A 25,870-nucleotide genomic window follows, 5' to 3' on the forward strand; every position below is an offset into this window, starting at 1 on the left:
AGCTCATGAGAGGTAAAGTGAGCTGATAGAAGGCATGATATTCTACAGTGATGAGCTTTATAGAAGTGTGTAGAGAGGTTAAACATTCTGGAAAAACCAAACCCTAAGACCATTCTAAATGTCTCCCTGATAGGGGATTTTTTTGACTATTAAAAAAAAAAAATATATATATATATATATAAATGGACAGAGGAAGATACTAAGTTCCCCATGCCTTACATCTAAGGTAGCACATTTTACATAGCACTCACAAAATTTTTCTTTCTAGAACTGCAGTGGATATTCAGTTAAGCTCTCTCAAGTGGATGAAAATTGGTGAAGTACCACAGGTGATGAGAATATATCTGGTACTTTTTCAAACTAAGAAGCAGCATGTAATTAGCTACCAGAAAGGAATCAGTGTTCAGCTACTGCTTGTTAATTTCCTGATTAATTAAATATAACACATATTAATATTATCTGTACACTTAGCATCCAGTTAGATTTTGATCTTGGCTGCAGGGTTTCCCACATCTGTACCACTGCCTTTTCTTTTTCTCCCTGCTGTCTGCCTGCTCTAATAGCTGTTTAGAGTTGAAGAGCAGCTCAAAAGTTCCAGGCAGTTCTGTACCATTCTGCCTTTAGCCCGTATAATACTTCATCTCAAAATCCACAGAGGTGACTTTCCTTCCTACTGCCATGAAGGACATTACTAAACCAGAAGCCAAAGCCTGTATTCTTTTATACAAATGGACAATCAGGCGTGCTCTGTCTGGGTGTTTTTCCTGAATCCTGACACATATGTTTCCCATTTTGTACATATCTTTATCACCTTAGCTCTGTTCTGGTCTTACCAGTGACTGTCACATATTCTAGCCACCTGGCACCTGTTTTCCTCCGTTTAGTTTCAACCTGGGTCACTTTACACAGCCATAATCTGCATGTATCTGGGGGAGGCTGGTGCTTGTGGGCGGCTGGGAGGACAAGACTGTAACTCAGGAGGAGAAAATCTTGCAGTTGTTTGAAGGATGGAAGGGCAGGGCTTTATCCTGCATCAAAGAGGATGGCTTTGAATGGAAACTCAACTTCTCATTTTAAATATTCCTTTGAACTGGAGAATGACACGCATAGTCCATTTCTAAGAATAGCATCCTTTTGTATTTTTTTTTTTTTTTTTTTAGTTCTGAAGAAATCTATTTCTGCCCAAGCATGGTATCTCCTTCACTTCTAGCACTGAAAATTATTTATATCAGAAATTCAGATCCAGGAAAGAAAAGATGGAATTGATCTCATTGAAATGGACTCCTAGATGAATGCATCTACTGATTTATTTCACCCCTTTCATTTCAGTTCTGTGTAGAAGCTACTGTCCTCATTGTCCTTGCTTGCTGCCCTTTGGTTCACACTGCAGTATGGTCTCACAACACACAAACAGGATTACTTTTGGAGGAAACTAACCTAGAAGAGGCATCCAGAACTATACCTGAAGGGCTCCAGACATTAATAGAATCAGTCCAGAGAACCAGGCTGGAAATAGTCTGTAGGAGCCCACCTCTCAAATGTGTGTAAGATGGACATCTGGACTACAGCACTCACTGTTTCTCTCTAGTAATCTGCTTCCATGGTCTGTACTGCTTGCTCATGTAGGCGTAAGCAGTGTGACATCCCATTCTTACAATATTTTAACATATTCATAACATTACAGACCTAATGTAATGGGTTTGCATGGCTTAATAAGTAGCTTATGGAATCAGATTCAAATTTGCAATAAGAAGTCACATGCAGCCTGTAGCAAGACGTGAGAAAATTCTTGACCACAGAAGAAAAATGCTGAAAATGGCCTAACTAGAAAAGTTTCCAGTGGAAATGACTAGATCAACATGCTAGTACCAATGAAATCTATATATGATAACAACATACAAATGCTTTAAGCATGTTTGTATTAATACAAAATTGTCCAGCTTTTGTGGTATATGAGTGCACTGAATGACCACATGGTCAAAATCTTAAAACTACAGTTTATAATAAATCATCATCCTCTTCACAAACATGTATGCATAAGGGATGCCTATTTTTTCTCATCACTCTGGTATATTTTAAGAAAATATGATGGTTAATTGAAAATAGATATTTTTTCCATATGGCCTGGAATAAAGTTTTGGATAAACAGAAGACTGAACCGTCTGGGAACAACAGATGGCAGTGTTTTAAAGATGAAGAGATGAAAGCTTGGATAACCATTGCTGAACATCAGTAGTAACATATGATGGAGGCAGTACACTTACATCTGGGAATTTAGCTCTGCCATAATTCTACAGGATGGACATGTGGTCAAAGTAGAGATATTTAAAAAAAAAAAAAATAAAAGAAGGAAAGTGAGCTACCTGTCATATTCCAGCAGCCAGACACACAGTCTCCTTGCATTTGATTTCAATAGTACCACTTATGACTGTAAATAAAGTTCCCGGATCAATTGGCAGATGTGGAAGAGTTTATACTACCAGTGCAAAGGCTTTACCTCTTTCTATTTTCTGTTTACTTCAAATCCTGGGAGAAACATTAAAAAGAGGACAGGAGCGGGAAATGTAAAACGAACATGAAAAGATTCAAATGCATGTGATAACTATGGTGTGTGATAAAAAGGTAACTGTAAGACAAGGCCCCAAACATCAGGATTTACAAGGTATTACTACTCAAATGACATTCAGACTTTGCATTAGCATCAACTGTATCTCCTTTTCTCCACTAATTGTGTAATTCATTCAAACGAGCAACCAGATTGGTTTCATCTGTTACATGCTGTATGGACCAAACCCCAGGAAAATATTTCCCTTGGCTCATCCCAACAAAAACATTCACACATGCTGTTTATTTTTACATTCGCAGATACTACTTTTATCTTATGTTTTAGCTAGATATTCCTTTAGACTTGCTCTTCTGATTCCTTGTCCCTTTGGTATCTCTTAATTAGACCTGATGACTAATTCAAAAGGAATTATTTAACAAATTTATTTAACAAATTCCACCCTTTCCTATCTCCAAGCATCTACATGCAAACCACTTTTTTTTTTTTTTTCCAAATCAAAAATTATTTACAGGCATTCAGAGCAGTATTCTTGTTCAGTAACTTTCCCCTTGTGCTTCTTCGAGATGTGCCATCGATGCTTTGCTAAAATATGCTCTGCAAGGCAGTGATGCCCAGATGACTGACGTGAGTAATTATGCAACAACTTGGAATGAAAAAGGTTGATGTTCAAATGTAGACTCCTCTAAAAATATAGACTAATTAGTTGTGTCAGACATCTCTCTGTTCTTGACTCAAATCTTTTGCTCACTGTTTTGCTCTCGCAGTCCCGGACAGTCGGTATGGTCCTGTACAGTTTGGGAAGGTCTCCATGCAGTTGGTCTTTACAGTGGCAGCCAGCATATCTAAAAAGCTGTGTGAGCATGGCCTCCGGGCTCCCTGACACTCTTCCTTCCCTGACACACCACTTCTTGTCACCAGGATGTCTTCTACTGTTACCAAAGGGAAAGAAGGAGGGAGAGAGTTGAGAGCAGAGCTTTGTTTACTCCCTTGTATCAGGTGTCCACACTCATGTTGTCCCTGTGATGTATGAATGCATATGTGTGCATATCTCCGTATGTACCTGGAGTGTGGGATGGTATATGGGAACATCCCTACAGTTTTCCATTGACTTTCTCATACACCTTGCTCCAGCTGCAGCTGAAGGGTAGAACAGACTTCTTGGCTCTCTCTGTGCTCGTGGTGGATACATGCTGGAGGACCACATCAGACCTCGAGGGTACACCTGGGTGGTTTTGTGGGAGACAAGGGAGACGTTGCCTTTTCCCAGGGTTTTGAACCTGACTGAGGGGAAGAAATCACTACAAAAGCTGACTTTTTTCTTTTTATCAAAAAGAAGAGAAAATAGGAAACCACAAAAACCTGCTGGGGTTACCTGCAGCAGAAAGAACCACTGCTGCCTATAACACATTACAGGCACAGATCCTCCTATGCTGGAGCTGAGCAGGCCTGGCTTCACATGGACGTACATCAATGTATCCATACGGTCACAAATCACAGCCGAGTACCTTGAAGCTGAGGCCACCCTAGAAACATGTCACTGAAAAGAGATGACCAAAGGCTCCCAACAGCACCCCTGACAGCCGTGCAGTTTTGCTGCTGGCCCTGGGATAGAAGCCCCAGCACAGGAGCCACGTTTCCACTACTCGTGTGCTCCACCTGAACGGCCAGTTGCAACCTGGCCAGCCGCGGCTTCGAGGCAGCCTTGCAACCAAGCACCAGTGCCAGCATCTCTTCCCCTTCAGGTCCTCCCATCTAACAAGCATGGGCAGACAAAAAGTCTCTGTCAAAAATGTCTTTTAAAAAAGGGGCAGTTTTAAAGGAGTTTAGCATCTTTGCCATTTTTTTCTCGGGTTTGATTGGTTTGGGTTTTTTTTTTTTCCTAGATGATTTTTTAAGGGAATGAACCACAATTTTTAATGTAGTTCCAGAATAGCTTGTTCAACTCAAGTTTAGCAAAGAAACTCAGGAAACTGCAGAAAGATGAAGCTGGAAAGTGAGGTCAAGCTGAACATTGTTCTCAAAAGATTTCTGTGGAAGTTGCGTGGAAAATACTTGCCAGAGGGGATGATGACATAGGGCTTGGACATTATCACATATGGCTGAATTTCAGTTTTCAGAGTTAGGGGAGAATAAAGAAGAAGAGTGGCTGAGTTCCCCTGCGCCTGCAAGAGGAAGGACACCATCCTCCTCACTGTCAGCAGGGGAAGAAGCCACTCTTGCAGATATTCCCCTTTCCCTTAAGCTGGGTGTCACAGACTTCCTGGGCTGGTGATGGGACACAGGCCTCGCAGATGTTGCTGGTCGGCTGCCGGAGGCTTCTGTGATAAATAGGTCTGGTTTAAAAAAATAATAAAAAAAATATCACTGATTCAAGTGAGAGCTCTTCTCATTAATTTCACTAAAACAAGTGTTGTTTTGATTTTTTTCCTAGAAGATGTTGACTTGGGGGGAAGGGAAAGGAAAAAAAAAAGAACAATCATTTAACCCCAAATGAGGAGCTTGGCCTTATTTTGACTCCTGAGGTGCCGCAGCGTCTCCCAGAAGCTCCGGCTCCACTGCCTTGTGCCTGCACAGGGCTTCCAGCCGCCTTTCCTCTGCACGTGATGGCTGCCGCGATGCACGACACCTTTGTAAACACGGTAACGTACAGCACACACAGAGTCAGAAGAGAGAGGCCCTGGAAAATAAGAGGAAGAAGATCATATGGGATACGTAAATCTTGTCTCATGTAATACTTCTTCACAGCATTAGCTTTTGTTGAAGGATTAAGCTGTCCTAATCTCTACTAAATCCAAGAGAATAACAAGCCAGTTATAATTAATCTATTTTCTTGGCTTTGGAGAAAATCCCAAGTAGTTCTTATTCTTCATCTACTAAGCCAATTCCAAGGAAAAACTTCTGTCAATGTCAGTTATGTGAAAAGTATCTCTGACTGAACTTGAATCCATGGAGAGGCTTTCAGAGTGTTTTCCCCTCTGATGGCTTGAGGCATGTTTTATGAACATGTGTGCATTTCATGTCCTGCCTCATGAACATGTCCACCTCCTCTGAGTACCCTAGGTATGTGGGATTGTTTTCCTTCTGCTTTCTTGCTCCATCTACTGGAACCGGTTCTACATGGCATTTATATGAACAAATCATATGATGAGTATATTTATTTATCCTTGACAAAAAAAAAAAAATATCCACAAACAAAACCAAAACCTTAATCCAATCTATACAGTTAATTTACTTTGGTTTTATAACAATGTGCACATTTTATAAACTAAATTTCTCCCTCTTTCAGGCTCTTAATCAGAACCCTGACAGCAACACCACTCTTCTAGTTCAAAATGTTATAGGTTCATGTTCTAACTGACCTTCAGTGTTTACAAACTCTTATGAAAATATGTTATTGTTTCTCAAAAGATTAGATGTGGGGAAACAACAAGATGAAGTAAAATTCCCATCCCAGCATCAACCGAAGGATATTTGTGGAAATAGCTGAGATTTGAATTGTACTAGGCACATGTAACTGTCTTTTTTAAAATAGTAATTTTTGAAAAAAAGCTTCAGAACAGATGTAAAAGAAGCTAAACCACTAGATTCTAGAGGAAAGTTTATATTGCACCTGTAAGACTCAGGATAAATTTATTGTCATGTTTGTTTGTCCCTTATTTAAAGAAGTGGCTGCTGGAAAAAAAAATCAGAAAATAATCCTGTTAAGAATTGGCTCATTAGGATAGGACTAACTTTCTGATTAAATGCTGGGTACAAAATGCTAGAAGTTCTCTGTATTTGTGCAGTTAAAACTGCACAGGTTTTTTTTCTGGAATTTCTGCTCTTTTGTGCATAAAAATCAGCAAAGTAGTCAGGACTCACTCAAGAAACAGACTTTATCCTGTGGGTCAGATTCAGGTAGGATTGCAATTTCTTCTTGTAATTTCCCTTTAAGCAGAGAATAGTTTGTTCCCCTGTCTATAAATGTCAAGTGAAACTATTAAAACTTGTGAAATAGCAGTATTTTTGTCCAGGCTCACCTAGCATTAGCATTAGTAGTCAATGAAAGAATAGCAGTTTACACTGAATGGACCAAGACATTTTATGCAGTAAAATTCAGAAACACTAGCACTAGTGAGTCTTCTCCTCTGATCCTATTGTGGCAGTTGGAGCTCCACAAAAGGATGAGGTTATGGACTGGAATATGATATTGGCAAATTCTGAAGCGCATGTGTCTACAAACAAAAAATATGCAGAGACTTTTATTCAAACAAGAACAGTGTTATTCTCACAGCTTCACGCGGCTATTTTCCTACTCTCCCAGTTCCACCTCCTTCACTAGCTTCTTTCTAGTTTTAAAGGCATGACTTTAATTCCCAGAACAGTCCTTCCCAAAATGCATGGTTCAGCTAGAGGGCTGCAATAGCCTTTCCAAGTTGATGGATGACATTGCTTCCCTGTTTATTCTCTCCTTGAACTAACTTACTGAAATGAAACACCACCACATGAGATAACAGACACCCTGCCACCAGAAGTTGTGTATCTTGCATAAACTACATAGATTTAACTAGGTTATGGATCAATGTTCCTTATATATTTGAATTCAAGGATCACAGTTTTCAAAAGCGAGTCACAGTTGTGTCTGCCTTAAATCCATGCCACATGGAAGCACAGAGTGATAATCGTTCTGAAAATCAAGTTTACTAAAGCCAGCCCTAACAAGACATCAGTATGAATGTAAACAAAATTGCTAGTCAGTTTTGAACAGTGAAATGATCTCAGGAAAATGCAGAGTCAAATCCCAAACTGGTGACTGCCCACATTGTCCATAGCATTGACATAGTGGGACTCACTGAAGACCACAGCAATGGAAGAGTTTGCTGTGGATGCACCTTTTTCACTGCCATCACATTTCACTACTCAACCGGTTGAAAGCTGTACGCAGAGCGGCATAGAAGAAACACTCTCTGATCAAGGGGATGCTGAAACCAAAAGAAAGACTTGCCCTGATTCCAGTGGGGTTTGACTCTGGGGATCTTGTCTCAGGTGGCCACATTAGAGACAGACATAATATAATCCTGTGGTAGTAATAATTTTGCTCATTAAAACTGTATCTGTAGAACTAGGACATCAGTGGGAATAGCTTAGAAAGCACTGTACATGTGAGTGGAAGTCATTGTTAGTGGCTGTCTTAAGAATCAGGAAAAGTAAAGCTGAAGAACTGTGCTGACAAGCAGACTGAAAATACATATAAATAAAAATATTTCATTAAATCATTATGCATGAATAAAATGTATTATCCTGTGTTAGGAGCTGTTACAGAATTTGATTGATTTTAACAATTCCATTGGTGATGTGAAAAAGGTGGTAAGGCAGCCTGTTAATACAGTGATTAATAATTTAATAATCAATTAATAATTGAGCACATTTGCAGATGATGGGTAAAGGATGGGAACTGTAAGGAATATTTAGATTTTTGGTAGTACTGAGGGAATTATGAAGGGCTGAAACACATTTAGAAAATAACTAAGGCAGAACCTTCCTTGAAAAAGTTGCACATAGGTCATACAGAATCTAGAATAATTTTCTTGCTAAAAATATCCTTCAGCCTCTATTGTCTGTGGGCCTTTCAGGTGAAGCATGTACCAATGTCCTTACCAGGTAAGAGCTGGGAGTTCAAGTGTACATCCTCCTCCTCTCTCTGTACCTCCAAGTGCAATAAAGGCATTCTCTCTTGGTATACCTGAAAATCTTGTGCTACTGGACACATGAGATATTTTAACCAGTATATCGTGTAGAGGAATTCACCTACAAGAATAGGTCACAAACAAAACTGCTTTATATTTTCTTCTCAAAAGCAAAAGAATGAGACCAGACGGGGAATAGGAAGACCATCTGTGCCTAATTAAAGGGTGAGACTGCATAACAGCAACAGATGTTATATTATTGTAGTCAGAAGAGTTTATTGCTAACAGTGGTAAATATTGTGTGTGTTGAGTTGGGTATTTCCAAGCGATAATTTAACGGACATACTTCCACATAGGCTACCCTTTTCTTCCTGGACTACATTTCATTAGTTTTGAGTGTCATGAAAGGTCAAATTGCAGAAGAGGTCTAGATAGCAGTATTTTCTACATACTGAGAATGCTGAGGACTGAAAAGCCAACGACACCCATCACAAAAAAAGGCATATAGTGCTGACGATTTAAAAAATGGGCAAGTCTGCACAAAGAAGACATGACAGGAAAGGGTAGCATTCTTGCAACTTTACTCAGTTCCTGAAAGTGCTCTTTAAAACTAGAGATAACCACCGTGAGAGGGTTCATCTGGCTGTGTGGACTGGATGGATTCTGTAACTGATGGCATTTAGGTATAACATGACTCAGGAGCAGGGAGCTCCTTCAATGTGTGTCAGTTGTTTCTCCTGAAAAACTTCTGAAAGCCGTTTGAAACTCCCCTGCACCAGAGCCCAAAAGATAAGCTGTGATAAATGCAGCAGCAAACTCAGTCACCGTGAACTTCAGCTAGCCACGGAGTGGTGGACACACCTTACATTGCCCGATAATTACAAGGTCACACCCAATTATATCTGTGTTAAGGCTTTAACCAAGCCTCTCTCCTCCCTATTGTTACCTCCTATTCCCACCGTTCTGATTAGATGTGCAATTATGTACCTTCCCATTAATGCAACTCCACATGAGGCCTGGAGTGCTCGTTTGTGACTAGATGTGGTACTCGGTGTAGTATTAACTACTGACACACAAAGGCATGTGGGTTTTTATTTGTCTGCTTGTTTCTTTTAATCGGGCTTTTCACTTTATAGTTGGAACAGTCCAAAGGGCTATGAAATTCTGAACTAAATGTGCAGAAACACCTATGCCATTTCTTCTCTGTTTACTTTATTCCTTTCTTTTGCCGAGATTGTAGCTCATTTTCATTGCTAAAGCAAGGAGTGACAATAGCTCGCGGGTTTTATTACCTCTGTGTTTCTGCTTGCATCCCTGTTCTCTTCTTCCCTAGAGAGAGCTTTCCATGCACGTCTCCTGAAACAGTCATTCTCTGCATCTAAGACACAAGTTATGGTAAGGGTAGACTTACAAGTATCATGCTGATAAAAAGGGATCAGATAAAGTTTTGCTTTGTCCCAAAGAGATAAGTTAGAAACTGGGAATGAATGAATGCTGATCAGTGATCTACAGTTACAGGAGCTGATGGGAAGCAGTGTCAGGAGAATCCAGAGGTTGCCATAGAAATGTAACAAAGGATGCAATCCTCAGGGACTACACCTGAATCAAGTACCAAATGTGCAGGAATTCTCAGTGAAAGAAACCCTCATGTTTAAGAGAAAAATAGAAACCATATCGCAGATAAAGATAATTAAGCTGTCTGTCCTGTCTGTGGTATCATGGTAGATCCCATCTGGACGTCAGCCGTGATTGCATCTATGCCGCTTTCCCAGCCTTGTTTGGGTGAAATATATAAACCTCAGGAGAACTTTCAGAGCATCAGTGTACGTCTGCCAGCTTCTCTAGTTCCTTTCGCTAGGAAATCTAGAAACACATTATCATTTTTGGACCACAGCAAGCATTTCAGTTGCTTGTTATGGAAATTCTGTGTAACAACAGCCTAATGCGTTCAAATTTGGGACAACATTTTTCTGACTGTTTTTGAGTGACTCACAGTTTTTAAAAATACAGGATTATATTTCCTGGCTAAAGGGAGGGTGTAGAAAAATTGTTCCATTTTAAGAAGAGCCTTAACTCTGAATATCCTTCATCAAACAAGCCACTGGAAAAGAGGGTGCCATGCAACCTGTAAACCTCTTTCTAAACCCATTTCTGCATGCAGTCCCACATACTTGAAAAAGAAAGGAAGCGTTATGATAATCTAAAGGTCTGACAAGACTGATATTTCTACTGTTTGGAAGCACAGTATTTCTCCCCATCAGAGGCATTTTGGAGTGAAGAAAATATATTGTATTTGAATCAACTAGAGTTGTAAACAACAAACATAGAGAGTTTCAACCCCCCAAATCCACCACCAGAATCCAGTCTAAATGAGGGAATTGATGTAATTCATATTGACTGCCTTATTATGTTAGGCAGTGGAATCCCCAACGGGGTTTGTCGGTCTTTTGAAAGTAAAATGAGACAATTTCATTTGGAGGAGATACGGTGCCCTCATTTATATGTTAATCTTAGAGGAGGGAAACTAAGGTTTATGTCTCAGCCCTGTCATAGATTTCCAGCAAGGAAGCAAAATTCTTAAAAAAATATATTCACTCAAGCACCTAGCAAAATTTAAACAAAATAAACCAAGCATGATCAGTCGGGAATCTAGCAGTTGCTAATTCTTTCAGTGATGGAAATATGTTAATCGCTCTGACTCAGGAGGTTAGGTGCTGGTCTTTTGGAACCTAAAGCCCAAGTGCACAAGCTAAAAGGCAGACACTGGGGCTCCGGCTCCGGGCATCCTCTGAGGAGACTCATCTGGGCATCTCAGAGAGCAGTGTGGAGATGGGATGAGTAGCTACCTGGCGGTGCCTTTCTCTCTCTGGTGACTGCAGAAGGAACCTACCTGAATTGTAATAGCTATGTTTTGGTAATACAAATTCATCATCTGAGCCTCCCCAAGATGCAATAACAAGACTTTCAGATCTGACAATGATTTAGGTCACACAACCACAGGTGACTGTGAGGTATTTGTACTAATAAAAAGTTTAAATTGTATTTAATAAGACTATTTTCCTATAATTTTCCTATCTACCTCAATGAACTAGAAACACCAAATATATACGCAGTCAAAAATTTATAAACAGTACATTTTGCCAGGAGCTTTTTAAATAGCTTGGTTTAGATATTGTATATATAAAAAGGGGAGAAGCATTGTAATACTACATTTCTGTCTATTTACAAGCTGTATTTGTAGGCTGGAGTGTATATAGCCAAACTGAGATCTGGGCAATATCCCTAGCAAACTGTTATTAATTAAAAAAACCCCAAACAACAGTTTCAGAAGGGGGAAGAACTCTCTCTGAAGTCATTTAAAATTCAGCAAATGAGTTTTGACAGGCAAAAAAAAAAAAAAAAGAAAACATTTGGAGAGGTCAGACTTTTTTCAACGAAGTTAAACATTTACAATTTTATTCAAGTTGATGGTATCATTTAAAATTTTATCTACTGTGTAGAAGGGATAAATAACCCTAAATGAAATATTAAAAATTAATCTCCAAAATGAAATTTTCAATTTCAGCCCATCTTTAAACAGTTTTCTCATTTTCATTTTCTTTAGTCTAGGCATTAAATTAAAAAAAAATATATTATTTTCACATCTCTCATTAGATTACCAAAAGTTCTCATGGAAAAACATTTTTCCATCTGAGAACAATGAAATTCTTAGGCTTCAGAAATATATAAAATACTGTTATAATGTTTAAAAGCAATCATCTTGTATACAATGCCTGCAACTGCAGCACTTCTTTTGGTTTGTGTTTTTGATGGTTTTGTTGAGAAGATAATGAGAAGAAAATCTTTTATCAAGACTCTGAATATTAAGCCAGGTTAGAGACAGAATTTACAGTAAAAGAAACAGATTTTTTTACGAAAGTTTTATTTTCATTCATAACAGAATAAAGTTATTCATTAAATGCTTGTAGATGAAAGCTTGGTTAGTGAATATGTTTATCTTCCAATGAAACACAGTTCTGCAAAATATTTTACTTTACAGTAAATGCACAACAGCAGCGACTTTTGTTACTTTACGTGCAATGTACATGAAAATGCCACATGATTTACAGGGCTCGATTCCGTTCTTACTCATCAGCTCCACACTGGTGCTAATTTAGTGGCATGATTCCTCTGGATACTGGCTGAATTCCCAGTCTAAGTGAGAGGAGGATAAACATGCAGGGTTTTCTTCGTTCAGGACAATGACTAACAACGAGCTTCGTTGGGTCAGTGGCCGACTTGGCAGTGTTGGGTTAACAGTTGGACTCCATGATCTTAAAGGTCTTTTCCAGCCTAAACTATTCTATTACTATGATTCTAACAGCTTTACTTCATTCTGATGCATATGCTGTGGCCTCTCTGCTCATTAGCACATACGTTCAAGCTCCTGCTAAGCAAAACAATATATTTGTAGGTGAAAGTGCTCAGTGATTCTCATTCCTTCTGTTTCCACAGCTCTGTGCCCTTAACAACAGCCCTGCCTGCTCTACAGAGACAGCACCAAGTGGCAGTGTACATTAGGAAGGCACAATGACTCCTGAAGACTCTGCAAGTTTATAAACCATCGACTGGCAGCTATAAGACATGAGGCTGTGCATTGTGTGCAGTTTGCCATGGTCGGTCAGGTCTGCCAAAAGATAGATACTAGAGCAGGAGTGTCCCTTCTGTTCCCTGTGCCCCATGAGGTGTCTGCAGGGAGAGGGACAGTTGTGGTCCTGCAGGGACTCCATGAGCAAGGAGAATGTCTGCATGCCTACCCAACTCACATGCAACACCACAAGGACTAGCTACAGCCACAATACAGCCCTTATCTTGCACTGATAAAGTCTGAAAAAGCTGCAGCCCAGATAACATATAAAATGTAAGGGAGACCCTTGCATAGGGAGTTTCTAAGAGAGCAGAATCAGCCTCCTTTTTGCTCCTTGTCTCTCCCTTGACTGTCTCTCCCTTCCTTGCTCCAGGTTCAGAATCACATCACACAGTAAGCAGCAGAGGTAAGCATGGTATGTTACCCTTCTCTAAGGAGTCACACTTCTGTGTGCTGCGAGCTAAAGGAGGCAAAGCTGCCTTTCTGACTTCGGTTAAACTGGCAGAAGCTGGCAGCCCGGAACCTTTCGCCTTTGGTTCCACTTTTGTGTTCCTGCTTGTCGCGTGTGATAAAGTTCTCAATCAGCTTCAGTTTTTCATGCTCTTCCTTCAGGAAGAAGTCAACAAGCAGGCTCTTCTCCTTTTTGATCTGTTCACTGATGTCCTTGGGGATGTCAGGAATCATCCAGTCAACCAGAACACTGAGGAACATCACCAAGTTCTGCAAACACAGCAACAGATGTCAAGCAAATATGAAAAATCAAACCCACTCACACTAGAGCAAACCCAAACTTTTACTGAAGCTGTGAGTCAGGTATCAAACATATTTCACTGATGTTGTGTGTTATTAAGCATTTGAGCAAGGCCTTAGCTGAAAAAACAGCTCACGCTTGTGCACAGCTCCCCCGTGGTGGAAAGGCTCAGTTAAACACACGCTTCATTTGCAAACTTTGAAATCGGAAAGGACTTGGATTCATCAAATGATTCATGGTCTAAGTAGCTAAACCAACCTTATTCTTTACAGGTGTCCAAAGGTGCTCAGTTCTCAACATCAAATTCAGTGAGACTGAGTTCAGAATCAACTACTATAAGGGCAACATCAGTGAAAGCATCCTCCAATACAATCACATCCATGTGTTTCCAGTGTGGCCTGAGCAGACAGCAGACAACTGTCATGGTCATTCTGTCCTAAAATCCTTCTGTCTGTTGACAAGCAGGATTTTTTTTACACTACCGCAGCATGCAAGCCACATTCCTGAACCTCAGGTGTCAGGGTCATTACAGGTGATGCTCGTAACACAGAGGCAGGAAGCAGACTGGGCAAAAAGTTTTGCTTGTTTGTGAAGTGTATAGGTAAATTATGCTTTGGGGTTTATATTAACATGATAATGCTTTGAAAACTGCTGTGTTGTGTAACGCCTCGAAATGTGTGGCAACATTTGCTGACAAGGCTACTAGCATGAACCCTCTGTCCTCATCCAAGACAATGGAGCTAATTAAGCAAGGAATGTACTCTGGCAGAACAGGCAGGCTATTTGAAGCCCAGCATGACCAGTTGGTTTCAAATGTTTTGCACCAGTGGTGGAAAATTACTGAAGTCAGAGCAAAGAAGCAGAAGAGGGCAATATAAACCAGGCAAGACTCTCAGTCACACTTAGAAACATTTGGCAGGTGAGGAGAAGAAACAGGCAGATTTCAGTATGAGGGATGGGACCAGTTTGACTTTAGAGGGATCCCAGATCATGGAGGCGGCTTCTGCCATTCGGAAGGCTAAGCCGTGGTAGCAAATTCCTTGCCAATGAAATCTTCACACTGGGGAGAATTTATTCCATGTATTTGTATAAAGTAGCAAAAGACCTTGGAGGATTTATTACTTCTGTTTATTTCTTTCTTTGGGTATAGAACAGCATTTAACAAGCCTACGCAGCATTTATGTGCTTTTTACAAGTGGTGCCCCTGAGAGTATAAAAGCTGATAAAGTCCACTTAACTGAACCATTTGAGAGCCCAGGGTGTTTTGGGGATCACTGCTAGTGCCAGGGCCTAATGCAAGCTGTGGGGCTTCCCTTCCATGAAGGGGGAGGAAAGGTCTCCTGAGGAGCCATGCCGCAGTGCTCCGAAGGGAGAACCTGTGCCGCAGCCCCCTGACACCTCAGCAGGCTCGGTGCGAGCACATCAGGCTGGGTATTTGCAAACAGAAAAGCTCTATTGGACATGGGCTTCTTTGGCACATGCTTTTTCATCCATTTGTTATGATAACTCTATGACTGAAATTGCAGCAACTCAACAGACTTACCTGAAACAGAATAACAAAAGCCAAGCGAGCCGATAAGACTGCCCAGTACTGCTTAGAAAACTCATACTGATTTGGGGACCAAGGTGGTTCTCTGTAGTCTTTGAACCTGCCGATGGAGACAGCTCAGTTATCACACAGTTCCAGCAATCTGCTTCTGCACCTATTGCCTTGATTTACTTGATCTTCCAATAGCAAGACCTAAAGAATCAAATCCTCCAGATGTTCCTACTTCAACCCTTACCATGAAATACAACTCCAGAATTAGAGCTGGACTATCTCCACTAAATTTAGCAAGCTTAGTCTGGTTTTCACGGTTGTAACCAAAATCAGAACATTGTTCTAATGTTGGAAATTTCCAGATTTTCCAGGATTTACAAACATCCCTTTTATTTGGTTAATGTTAAAATGATCTCAGAGTACAGGGAATAAAGTGTTGAAATCAAAGCAAAGACACAGTCCAAAGCATTTTCAGCCTAAAGGAGACAAGCCTGCATGCATCGCACCTAAACCTTGATTAATTTAGGAAATAATTCAGCCCACATACAATCCAACTCACAGTTTGGTGGTCCCTCTCTTTACATTAACGACAGGGGGAGCCATGGGAAAGGCACTTCCTAAATTAACTGTCTATCCTTAGACAGGATAAAACAGAGCCTTAGTGGTTTGGTGTAAAGGCTGATGCTTTTAGTATTATCATCAATCACTTGGAAGAAAACAACAGGCTAATAAAAGTCACAGATGCTCCTAAATGGCAAAGTTTTGCAAATAGCAGGAAACACAGAAAGCAATAAGAAACACAGACAGGAAACACAATAAGAATAATCTGGGGAAATGGAAAATAATTAAAACTAAAACAATTGAAGGATCCTTGAGAGGATAGAGTTTGAAAGAAAATGCAACGAAAATAGCCTGGAGCTTACAGTGGCTAGCAAGTTAGCACAAGTTTGAAATATGGCAGTAGGACATTATCACTTCTGGATGTATAAACAAAATGCACGATGGTGCTGGAGGCATTAGCCCTTCTCTGAACAGCTCCGGTAAAGCCACACCTGGAATGCTGCATGTGGTCATTCGGCTGTGGGGATTTCAGAGGGAAAAAAAGGGGGGAGGGGGGAAAAAAAAAAAAGAAAAAAGAAAAGGAAAAATATAGCAACAAATTGAAGGCAGATCAGCTAAACAATCCAGGGGCTGAAGAGACTGACTCACCAGAAAAGATTAAAGAAGAGCACATGTATTGCTCCACTTTGGTAAGTAACAGCCACAGTTGGACATGATAACCATGCACAAATTGTGCCCTTAGGACTGAAAGGGATAATTTAGTGCTGTTCACAGTGTTTGACTAGGAGTAATGGGATGAAATTAAGAAAGGGAAAATCTGTTTTGAATACCACAAAACCCTTCCTGACAGTAAGATTCATTAGACTGTGGAAAAGCCTCCATTGGGGGATAATGGAGAAGGTTCATATATAATATCTGTCAGCTTCAGTTCGCAGGTGTGTTTACCAAAATTACCTTCAGGTTCTACTTACATGGGTTTGCATGTTAAATTGTACATTTACAATCCACAAATTCAACCTGCCCCACACCCCCCCACACCCCACACCCCCACCTCCCCCCCCAAGAAATCCAGTTCAAAATGCTGAATGTAATTCTGTGCTGCACCTTCTGGAGCAAAGGACACAAGGTACAACCCACGATGGGGAGAGGGAGGAGGAAGAGGAGGAAAAAACAACTTTAAATTGGGGGCTGTATCCATTTATGGAAGCACTGTCTGGTCTGTGTTAGACTCGGGATTATTTTGTTCAGTGGTGCATGCACCGCAGCCGAGCTCTCCGTCCTGTTTTACATGGGATTCCTGTCCGGTCCTGTGCTGTGCCTACACTGTGCGATTCCCCCTCTGGTACCTTTCCATACAACGTGGACTCCTGCATGTTGCTCAAATCTGTGTATGAGGCTGCAGCCAGGGCCAGAGCCAGTTCCCTTGAATTTTATCTGCTTGAACATCAAAGCCAAGGAAAACCACTGAGTTTGTTGTGGATTTTTCCTAGCGCTATAAATCAACCTCAGTCTTGAAATGGAGCCCAGCTTCACCTGGAAGGGTCACCAACTGTGGTAGGTTTTCCATTTAATGTACTCTGAGCTTCACAAACTATGTAAGTGTTGTAGGACATCAGACCCCATGGAAATATTACCTGGCTCAGCTGGAAATCACGCTGCTTATGATGCCTGAATCTACATTCAGCAGAACACTACCAAATGATTTATGGTGAAAGGAGATGTTATTAGAGCTATAGACAAGGTAGCTGGGCCTCCTCCTCACCTCCCTTTTTAATTATTCTATTAGCACATGGGACCTCAAAGCACAATAACCCGGGCCTTTTCTAACCACTATGTTCTACAGGTAGTTTCTTTTTCAAAAAGACCATCTTTTCCCTCACCTCTTCAGTTCTTCATTCTTAATATATTTGATAGAGCAGGTACACGAAGAGCAGGAAATGTCTGGTGCTGCAAGGACTATTGTGTTTCAAAAATAGCAAAGAACCCTAATTCCACTGTAAAAGGACAAGAATTTGAAGTAGTCAATGTGCGTTAAGAACAGAGCACAGAAAAGTTTTGAGGGAAAAAAAAAAACACACTGAAAGCAAAGAAATGTTGGGGAAGTGAGGATGGATGGAGAAGACCATGAAAGACTTAGATGAAACTGAAGCCAGAGCTAAGAGACGTACGCTAATATAGCTCAAAAGCATATTGTGTATATATAAAGTATATTGTGACGGAAAAGAAAGAGTGGTAGAAAAAATGAAAATGTGTATCTAGGTGGAATTGCCAATCAGTTCAAATAAACTGATGTGTTTAATTTCCTTTTTCAGCTGGTCTTTGACAAGGTATTGAGGAAAATATGACTGAATTACTAGGGAGTAGTGTTTTGGCAGTGCAGGAATATTTAGATAATCATTCAGGGAAAATCATTATGATCTACCACTGATCACCAGGAGCAGATGAGATGAATCCCAGGACATTAATGAATTCATTCAAAGACACTTTATAAATTTGCTGAATATTGGAGCAGAGTTGTGCTAAGGGAAAAGTCTTTTTAATGACTCCCTATCTGCTGCTTTCTTCTTTGCAGTGCCATCAGCATGCTTTCATGTACTCCATTATCATACCATGCTATAAAGATTCAAAGGGCAAAACCAATTTTTAAAAAAGTCACATAACTTAGCAAGGTTGGCATTTAACTTGCCTTCAGCTACACAAATGTTGTTTTTCTCTGAAAAAAAAAAATCATTACAACTAATGCTATGCGTCAGAATGGCGTTACAGCAATGTTTATTTGGAAGCAGTGTCAAAGAGTTCACAGCATTGTAGAAAATGCTGCTCAAAATATTCAAAGAATGTATTCTGGATGTTTGGTGTGAGAGTTGTTTCTGGCTTGTTACGGTTATTTTTAAGATACCTTAATCTCTGGCAATGCCCGTAAGGAGCAAAATGCAGGATTATTGTAACCACATTTATCTCCAGAGGTCACAGAAATCTAAGAATAAGAGAGGTCAGCTTGTTCCCAACATATTTGCCAGAAACAGAAAAACAGATTTTATTTCCAGCTTAAGGGACAGTGTTTGTTGCCTGTCTCTTGGGACACAAGCTAGATACCCCATATTTTATCGCAGCGATAGTTTTGTCCAAAGCTGAGATTCTGATAAGATTCAAATGAGGCAGACGATAATGAGAAACAGTGAATGTGGATGCTGGCATCTCTTCCTAATTGTTTCCTGATAACGGAACAGAAATGCTCTCATGGTTGTTTCTCATTCAGACTAGTACATGGTCAAACATTTAGTATATGCTTCTTTTCAATCAATTACTTTTTTCTTTCTTTTTTGCTTGTTTTTTTTCCTTTTTTTTCTTGGTGGCACAGACTTGGTGTTATCAGGCAGGGACCACTTTTATACCTAGTGTGGATTATTCATTTCTTCCTGCGTTTTGGCTCTGTTGAATCTATGCTAATCAGAAGAGTGCGTTTAATCACTGTTGTTAATATACACATTTCCAAATACACTGGCAGTCATACACTATTGATAGAGGCCAGTGCCTGAGACCAGGTAAATAGTAGCAAAGTGAAGGCAGCAAAGTCACAGTGAAGTAGGAGATCCATATGGATCGACATGCTTGTTGAAGGAAAACAGGCTAATTTGGGGATACAAATTAAAAAGTGTTTGGAACTGAGAGCAGAAAAGAATTTCACAGATTTACAAGTCTGTCAGAAAGTACAGAGATGCTGCATGCTCTTACATAGAACTTTATACTAAGAAATAACTCCTGGCAACACACTGAAATAGTGAATCTAGCAGAGTTTGCAGGGAATGATATTTTGAGCAAAGAAAGAGGACAAGCCCCATGTTTAAGGTGCTTTACCCTGTCCGCCACAAGCAGAGCAGCAGGTAGAGCACAGCATGTGGCTTTAAGCTCCACAAGCAGAGCAGCAGGTAGAGCACAGCATGTGGCTTTAAGCTCTGGAGAGCTTTAAGCACCCTCAGCTCCCACCTGACCTCCTCCCAAGAGGCAGCAGGTCCCTTTAACAAAGTTCCTGACACAGGGACTTGGCTGTGCTGAGTAATCTGTTCTCTCTTTACCTGCTTAAAGTTAGCAGTCTTATCTGTGCACTCATCTGCCCTCAGTTATAGTCAGGATAAGAGGGTGGGTGGGTCCCCAAGGGCATCCCACAGGCAGTGCCCGAGTAAGGGACCAGGCTCCTTCTCTCTGCATTCACTGTGCTTCCAGTGAAGGAACTGGGATGCATCACTGTTGTGGGTTGTAGTTGGGTGAGATAAATACCCTGCTTAAAGTCAGTGTGATCCTAAGTGTGACTGAAGTTGGCTTGCACAGGAGCAGGAGATAAACATGCACAAACTACATTGAACAATGCCAGCTTTAAGACTTCTCTCTTGTAAATAATTACATTATGATATATAATATCTTCTCTAAGATGGGTGTTGATTTGTAGGCCTCATTGAAGAGCGTCTGTCTACCCCTTCTCAAGATACTTGAGCAAAACAGCTTATTCCCTGATAAAATCAGAACGCAAAATCCCCACTGATTTCATGGGAGATAGGTATACAGCTTACGTGTAGAACTGTGTCGTCATTTAGAAGCAAGGGGAGGTTTTTGGCTACTTCAGGAACCTAGCTAGACTATGATCCCTTAAAGAGTCAGTGAAAAGAAGTGAACTGTCCTGAAGGGCAATTTACAGCACCTGTTACAAGCGTAATCACAAAGTTATTTTCTCTCTTTACTTTTAAGTGGCTGCCTGTTTCTAAATGAATTTATTTTTTAGAAGGGTAAAATAAGCTAATATTTAAAATTACCTGAATTTTGAGGATTTTCATTTTAAAAAAATCAAAACATTTGGTTGATTTGAAATATTTTCTCTTCCCAACTTTAACAGGAAGACAAGGATATTGGTAGGACAAAAATGTGCATCCACTAGGATTACCTTTAGTTACAAGCCTTCTATGTCATGCTGAGAATTGCTCTTGCAAATTTATAGAAGAAACTGATGGTCATAACTTAACAGTAACCCTAAACAAATCTCCACCTGCCTTAGCTATCTCTGTCTACTCTATAAATACAATTTCTTTGAGAAATTGAATGTCAGATATGCAGAAATGTAGGGATCACTGGAGAAATGTACCTGTTTTGAATACATATGTATCAAGAACAATGATTTCAAGTGAATGGGAGGAAAGAAGAAAGAATTCTGAAGCTCTAACTAGAAAACACTACTCAATATTTACTGTATCTACAATACTAGCAGTATTTTCTGGCTGTATCTGAGAATGCAATAAACCAGAAAAGGCCCATCTGATGATAGATGGTATGTGAATGTCACCTGTAATATTTGTCTCATCATTCTGCTCTGCTTGGTATCTGATCTTGTGCCCTTGATTTGACACTAATGCTGAGAGAATACGGTGATAGATTTTAAGAATCCTCCCTTTGACACCTTAGCCAACATTTTTTCAGAATAAAACCACAGTACGAAAGCATGAGAGCCAAAACCTGTGTTTGAAAAAGGAGACTGGGAAAGACAGAGGTGAAACTAGTTTTAGAACTAGGACAGCTTTAGCTGGCAACTATCAGGAGCTCTAGATTCAAAAACCTTGCCACACATCAGAAAAAGACAGCAAACATATGCAAATATATTATGCATCAAACCAAGGGAGGCCTCTTAAAGACCTGTGTGTAGTAAAATGCATATAAATGAAGGTTTGCTTCCAAAGAAAATGGAAGAGCAAGATTTGTGATGAATTCTTGCCATCGCAGAAGCTAAGCACAGCGTGATTTCAAAGTCCAAAAGGAAGGTGGGGAAAACACTGACCTGAGGAGCTCAGTTTTGAACAGCCTTGGGTTGTATTGCTTTAAAACAGCTCTTTGAATTTCTGTATATCTTTATAAAAAAAATCAAGGTTACTTTGTGAGCCCTGGAACTGTGTTAGTGATTTCTCATGCACTGGAACTACTCCATAGGCAGTTGCACTATGGGACCAGTGGACTAGATATCTTGGATGTATTTTACAAGAAGCTGAGCCTCGTTTCCCCAGGGTGAAAAGATTAATCTAAAATATAGGATGTGTAGATGGGGAATGGTGCGAGTTTTAAAGATGGGCAGAATATATTGTAAACTCAGATCTCATCAAGCAATCACTGAACTTAAAGAAAAAGAAAGCCTGGTTCTAAATAGTGGGTGTCCATTTTTTAAAAAAAATCATTGTTTTTAATGAAAGTTATGTATTTCAATAAAGAAAAGGGGTTTTATTTGAGTAAGTCTACCTAAATTGTTTATTTTGCCTTTTAATGCACCTTCTAACATAATGAGACTACTCTAAGAGCTGTACTCTTACAGCCACCTTTTTAAAGGCACAAATATTATCAGTTCCCACTTGGAAAAAAAAATTGTCTGACAAAAGACCCAAAGACATTACTTTGACTATACAAACTGTCATTAGAAGTCATTTACCTGCAGAATAAAACATCCTGTGCAAACGGGGAGTTTTCTGGCTGTGTTCCATCCTTGAGATGACTGACATTGAAGTATGACAGCGTGTGATTGATGAAGCCATGCATGGTTCCATTTTGACTGTATGCATATCGATACATAAGGCGTGGAATGAAATCAGATGTGACAGCAATTACAAAAGCCTGAGAAGTGAAAAAAAAACAAAAACCAACCAAACAACATCATCATGAATCTATGTCTAACATGTTTCAGATTAAGTTAATTCAGGTGACAATTTTCTTGTTCAAGTACATTTAGAGTGATGATGAAGTGAGAGTTAAATGGCCAGACCTGGTACAGAACGTATACTTATGTAAATGCACAGTAACCTGCTCTGTCTCCCCAGGGGAAGGTTGTAGTTAGGAAAGAGCAGTATTTCTTTGAGCATAGAGTAGCAAAAGCAGTTAATGTACTTATATTTCTCTAACTCTTTCCATCCCTGGAGCCATTAAGAAATTTATAACTAGTTTAAAAAAAAAAACAACAACCCAAACACAAGAACACATAATAGCTAGCTGGTATAATTTGGAGTATAATTCGGTGTAGTTACACGGTGTTATCTGAGATAAACCAGTTGAATGCGAGGTAACCATCCTCCATTTTCCCCTCTGCATCTGGGTTTACACATCTGATATCAGTGGATCAATCACTAGTATAAAACTGGTATAATTGTGAAGTGAATCAGACAGAATTATCTAGATCGTATCAATAAGAATTCATTAGATTCATTTAAAACTTCATTTTGCTAAATAGTTCTGCATCACTATTATCCAGATGGAGATGCAGAACTGTACATTCAGTGGTTTTCTTTTTTAAAATCGGGTATGCACATATATAAACTTCTGTCAAGAAAAAGTAGCTAACTGATATTTAGTTGAATCACCAGGAATCCCCAGGAAATAAAAATGTCTGACACACAAAATGATCCAGGACATAAATCTGCAAAGTGTATTCAAATAAAACCAAGAGGCTACAGAGTTTTGCTCTTCCAGCACAGGTCAGTGCTGGAAACTTGAAATCTGTGCCTGACAGCAAAATTATGGGTATGTGCAGGGCTACACGGATTTCCTACCTTAAATCCTGCAAACTGCTAAGCCATAAATGAGCAATGCTCCACCCAAGTGAAACAACACTGCTTCTTTGGAGGCATTGTAGTTCTCCCAGTTGCAATGATAGCTTACATATGCCACAGCATGCTGTTGTGCTGGAAGCTATTGTACTAGGTACATTGCGTAACACCTCTGCACAAGTTTCCCCTTCAGTAGTGACAATCAGTTCCCTTTCTAAAGTTCCTTGGTATCTCTGGCATTTTGCAGTTGCCCTTGACCTTAAAAGCTTTTTCCAACCTAAATGATTCTGTGAGCTTATGATCTGTGGTTCAAGAACCCACTAGATAGTTTTATCATTAAACTCCTAGGGCACAAGCCTTTTTTATCTTAAAGCATACACAGGAAAATTTTACTTAAGGAATACATGGAGAACAATAAACATAATATATCCGTATACCAGACACTCGTGTTCATGTAATTATTCTTGTTCTATAAAAGAATATAATTTTCCATTAAGATTTTGTAGCTTGGGGAGCATGTAGCCCAAATAATAATAATAATAATATTTTTAAAAACCTACCTTTACAGAAATAATCACTCTGTGAGAGAAATTATATTTAGGGTTATAGCCATAACTGTATATATCAGAACAAACGCTTATGCTATCTAGTCAAAGGACTTTCTGCTCCTGGAATCCAGGATGATGTATTTACATACTTTTCATTCATGAACAGATATCCCAGCAGAATAACAGTAAAAGGCATGGATGTGAATAAGAAGTAGATCTTTAATAGTTATCTGGAGTGTTGCCTGCTTATGTTGCTTTTATTGGTTGTTCTTGTATGAATTAGTCTTCCAGTCCTACATGATATGAGGACAGAGAATTGTTTCTAGTGAAATTGTGCTTTACACTTCCACAAGAATGAACTGGATAATTTAGATTTTATTGTATTTTATAGCAATTGAGAAAGTTAGACTTGACTTTTAAATTATGTCGGAGGGACAATATAAGCTCCCAAGATCATTGTTAGAAACTGGTGTAACCAAATACTTACATTAATGATAACTGAAAGCTTTCCAATACCACTCAAAATGTTATACCAAATTCCTGTAAGTGAAAAACATAACTTATTAAAGGATTTGCTATCATTTTACTTCTTTCTTATTGAATTTTTCACTGTAATGTTTTTTCATTGCTTACCTATATCTTTTGCTCTTACTATGTCTGGCCTCCTCAGTTCAGTAACAAACTTTTTTGCATCAAGCCGGACTTCTATGATGTTGTTCAGGAGAGCAAAGAGCGGTGCCAGGGGGAAGGAGGCAACAAAGAGTGTGACGAAGCCAAACTGGATAACTAGAAGAGAAATATGTAATGTTTTTTAATATCTGCTGAAGGGAGCTGGTAAATGTAGCTGACAGCAAATTGTTAATGAGCTTCATGGGTTACAAAACCCATAAAACTCCACAGTTACGTCCCAGTAATAAATACCACAAAGAAAAACTAGGAGAGAAAGGTTTGTGACTACGCTTTATGAATGTTTCTAATAATACTTCTAGTCTCTAGCACAAGCAGAAGCACAAGCCAAAGTAAATAATAAATCTGATGAAGACAAAGGGTTCGGAGTTTATTCTTCCGCCTTTGTACATAATTAACTTATTAAGACTATGCTGTTCTTCCCTGTCCTTTTGCCTGTAAGGAAAACGATACACAAGCAAGCAAGAGGAGAAAATCTACAATGTGTCACTGTTTCTTCCCAACTTCCTCTGGAAAACTTGGTAGCAATCCGTCAAGAGCAGGAACAGAGTAAGTATCTTTGTGCATGCATGAGCCTGTGGTGTCACATAGCATTTTCATCCCTCCTTATGTCACTGATACCCTCCCAAATTAGAAATCTTCCTCTTTAAGTCCTAGCAAAGGAAAATGCTATTGTCACTTTTTTTTTTTTTGTGGGGTTTGCAATTTGGGTAGTTTGGGAGAAAGAAAGCACTTGTCCACTGGTTCTAAAGAACAATTAGTATTACAATGGAGCACAGACCTCCTGGATTGTCCATGCTTGCTAGAACAGATACACAGTAAGCCTGGCTTCTTCCACAGGGGAAAAAAACAAGCAACCAACCACCCAAGCAACCACCTAAAGAAACCGCTCTCACTTTGAAGTGGGTGGGTGGTATGTTTTGTATCATCTTGTTCCCAGTACTAGACTACTAGTATCACAAGTTCGGCTCAGGACCCATAGTATAATTATATAAACAAAAAGACCATATTGTTTTCTGAGTGAATTATGCCTTTTCTAGGGCATAGGATGACCTGTCTTCATGCAAGTAAAGTATCTTCCAAGCAGCTAAGGAACCAATGTCACCCTGAAAAAGCATAATGCTGACACAACTGTGTTTTTCTGACAAGTAGTGCTCTAGAGATGCTTGGAATAATGAAGCAGAAAACCAAGTCTCTCCAAGCAAGCTCCTTAGATTTTTCAGTAAGCATAGTATCCTTAATTCCCCCCTCTATCAGTGGTGCTTCAGGATGTACCTCATCTGGGTAAATCTCATTTGGGTACAATTAGAGTCTGAAAAGGCTTGACTTTTTTGGGTGGTTTTTTTGTTTTGTTTT

General features: G+C 39.6%; 1 protein-coding gene across 7 annotated transcripts in view; it reads right to left on the reverse strand.

The window, feature by feature from the left end:
* Positions 1–6: 6 nt before the first annotated feature.
* Positions 7–25,870, reverse strand: part of ANO2 (anoctamin 2) — a 209,877-nt gene continuing 184,013 nt past the window's right edge. For 2 of the 7 annotated variants that reach the window (XM_080391425.1, XM_080391424.1), the window contains 5 exons: positions 24,461–24,613; positions 24,315–24,367; positions 22,172–22,353; positions 15,154–15,259; positions 7–13,579 (listed from right to left, as the gene is read on the reverse strand). In XM_080391425.1, coding sequence (XP_080247551.1) covers positions 13,298–13,579; positions 15,154–15,259; positions 22,172–22,353; positions 24,315–24,367; positions 24,461–24,613 — 776 coding nt within the window. In that variant the 3' untranslated portion in view covers positions 7–13,297. Of the gene's footprint in view, positions 13,580–15,125; positions 15,260–22,171; positions 24,387–24,460; positions 24,614–25,870 lie in introns of those variants that run through there. The other 5 variants (XR_013928773.1, XM_080391426.1, XM_080391429.1 and 2 more) reach the window with 5 other exon arrangements.

Source organism: Falco punctatus (genome assembly GCF_963210335.1).
Source record: "Falco punctatus genome assembly, chromosome: 6".
Lineage (NCBI taxonomy): Eukaryota > Metazoa > Chordata > Aves > Falconiformes > Falconidae > Falco > Falco punctatus.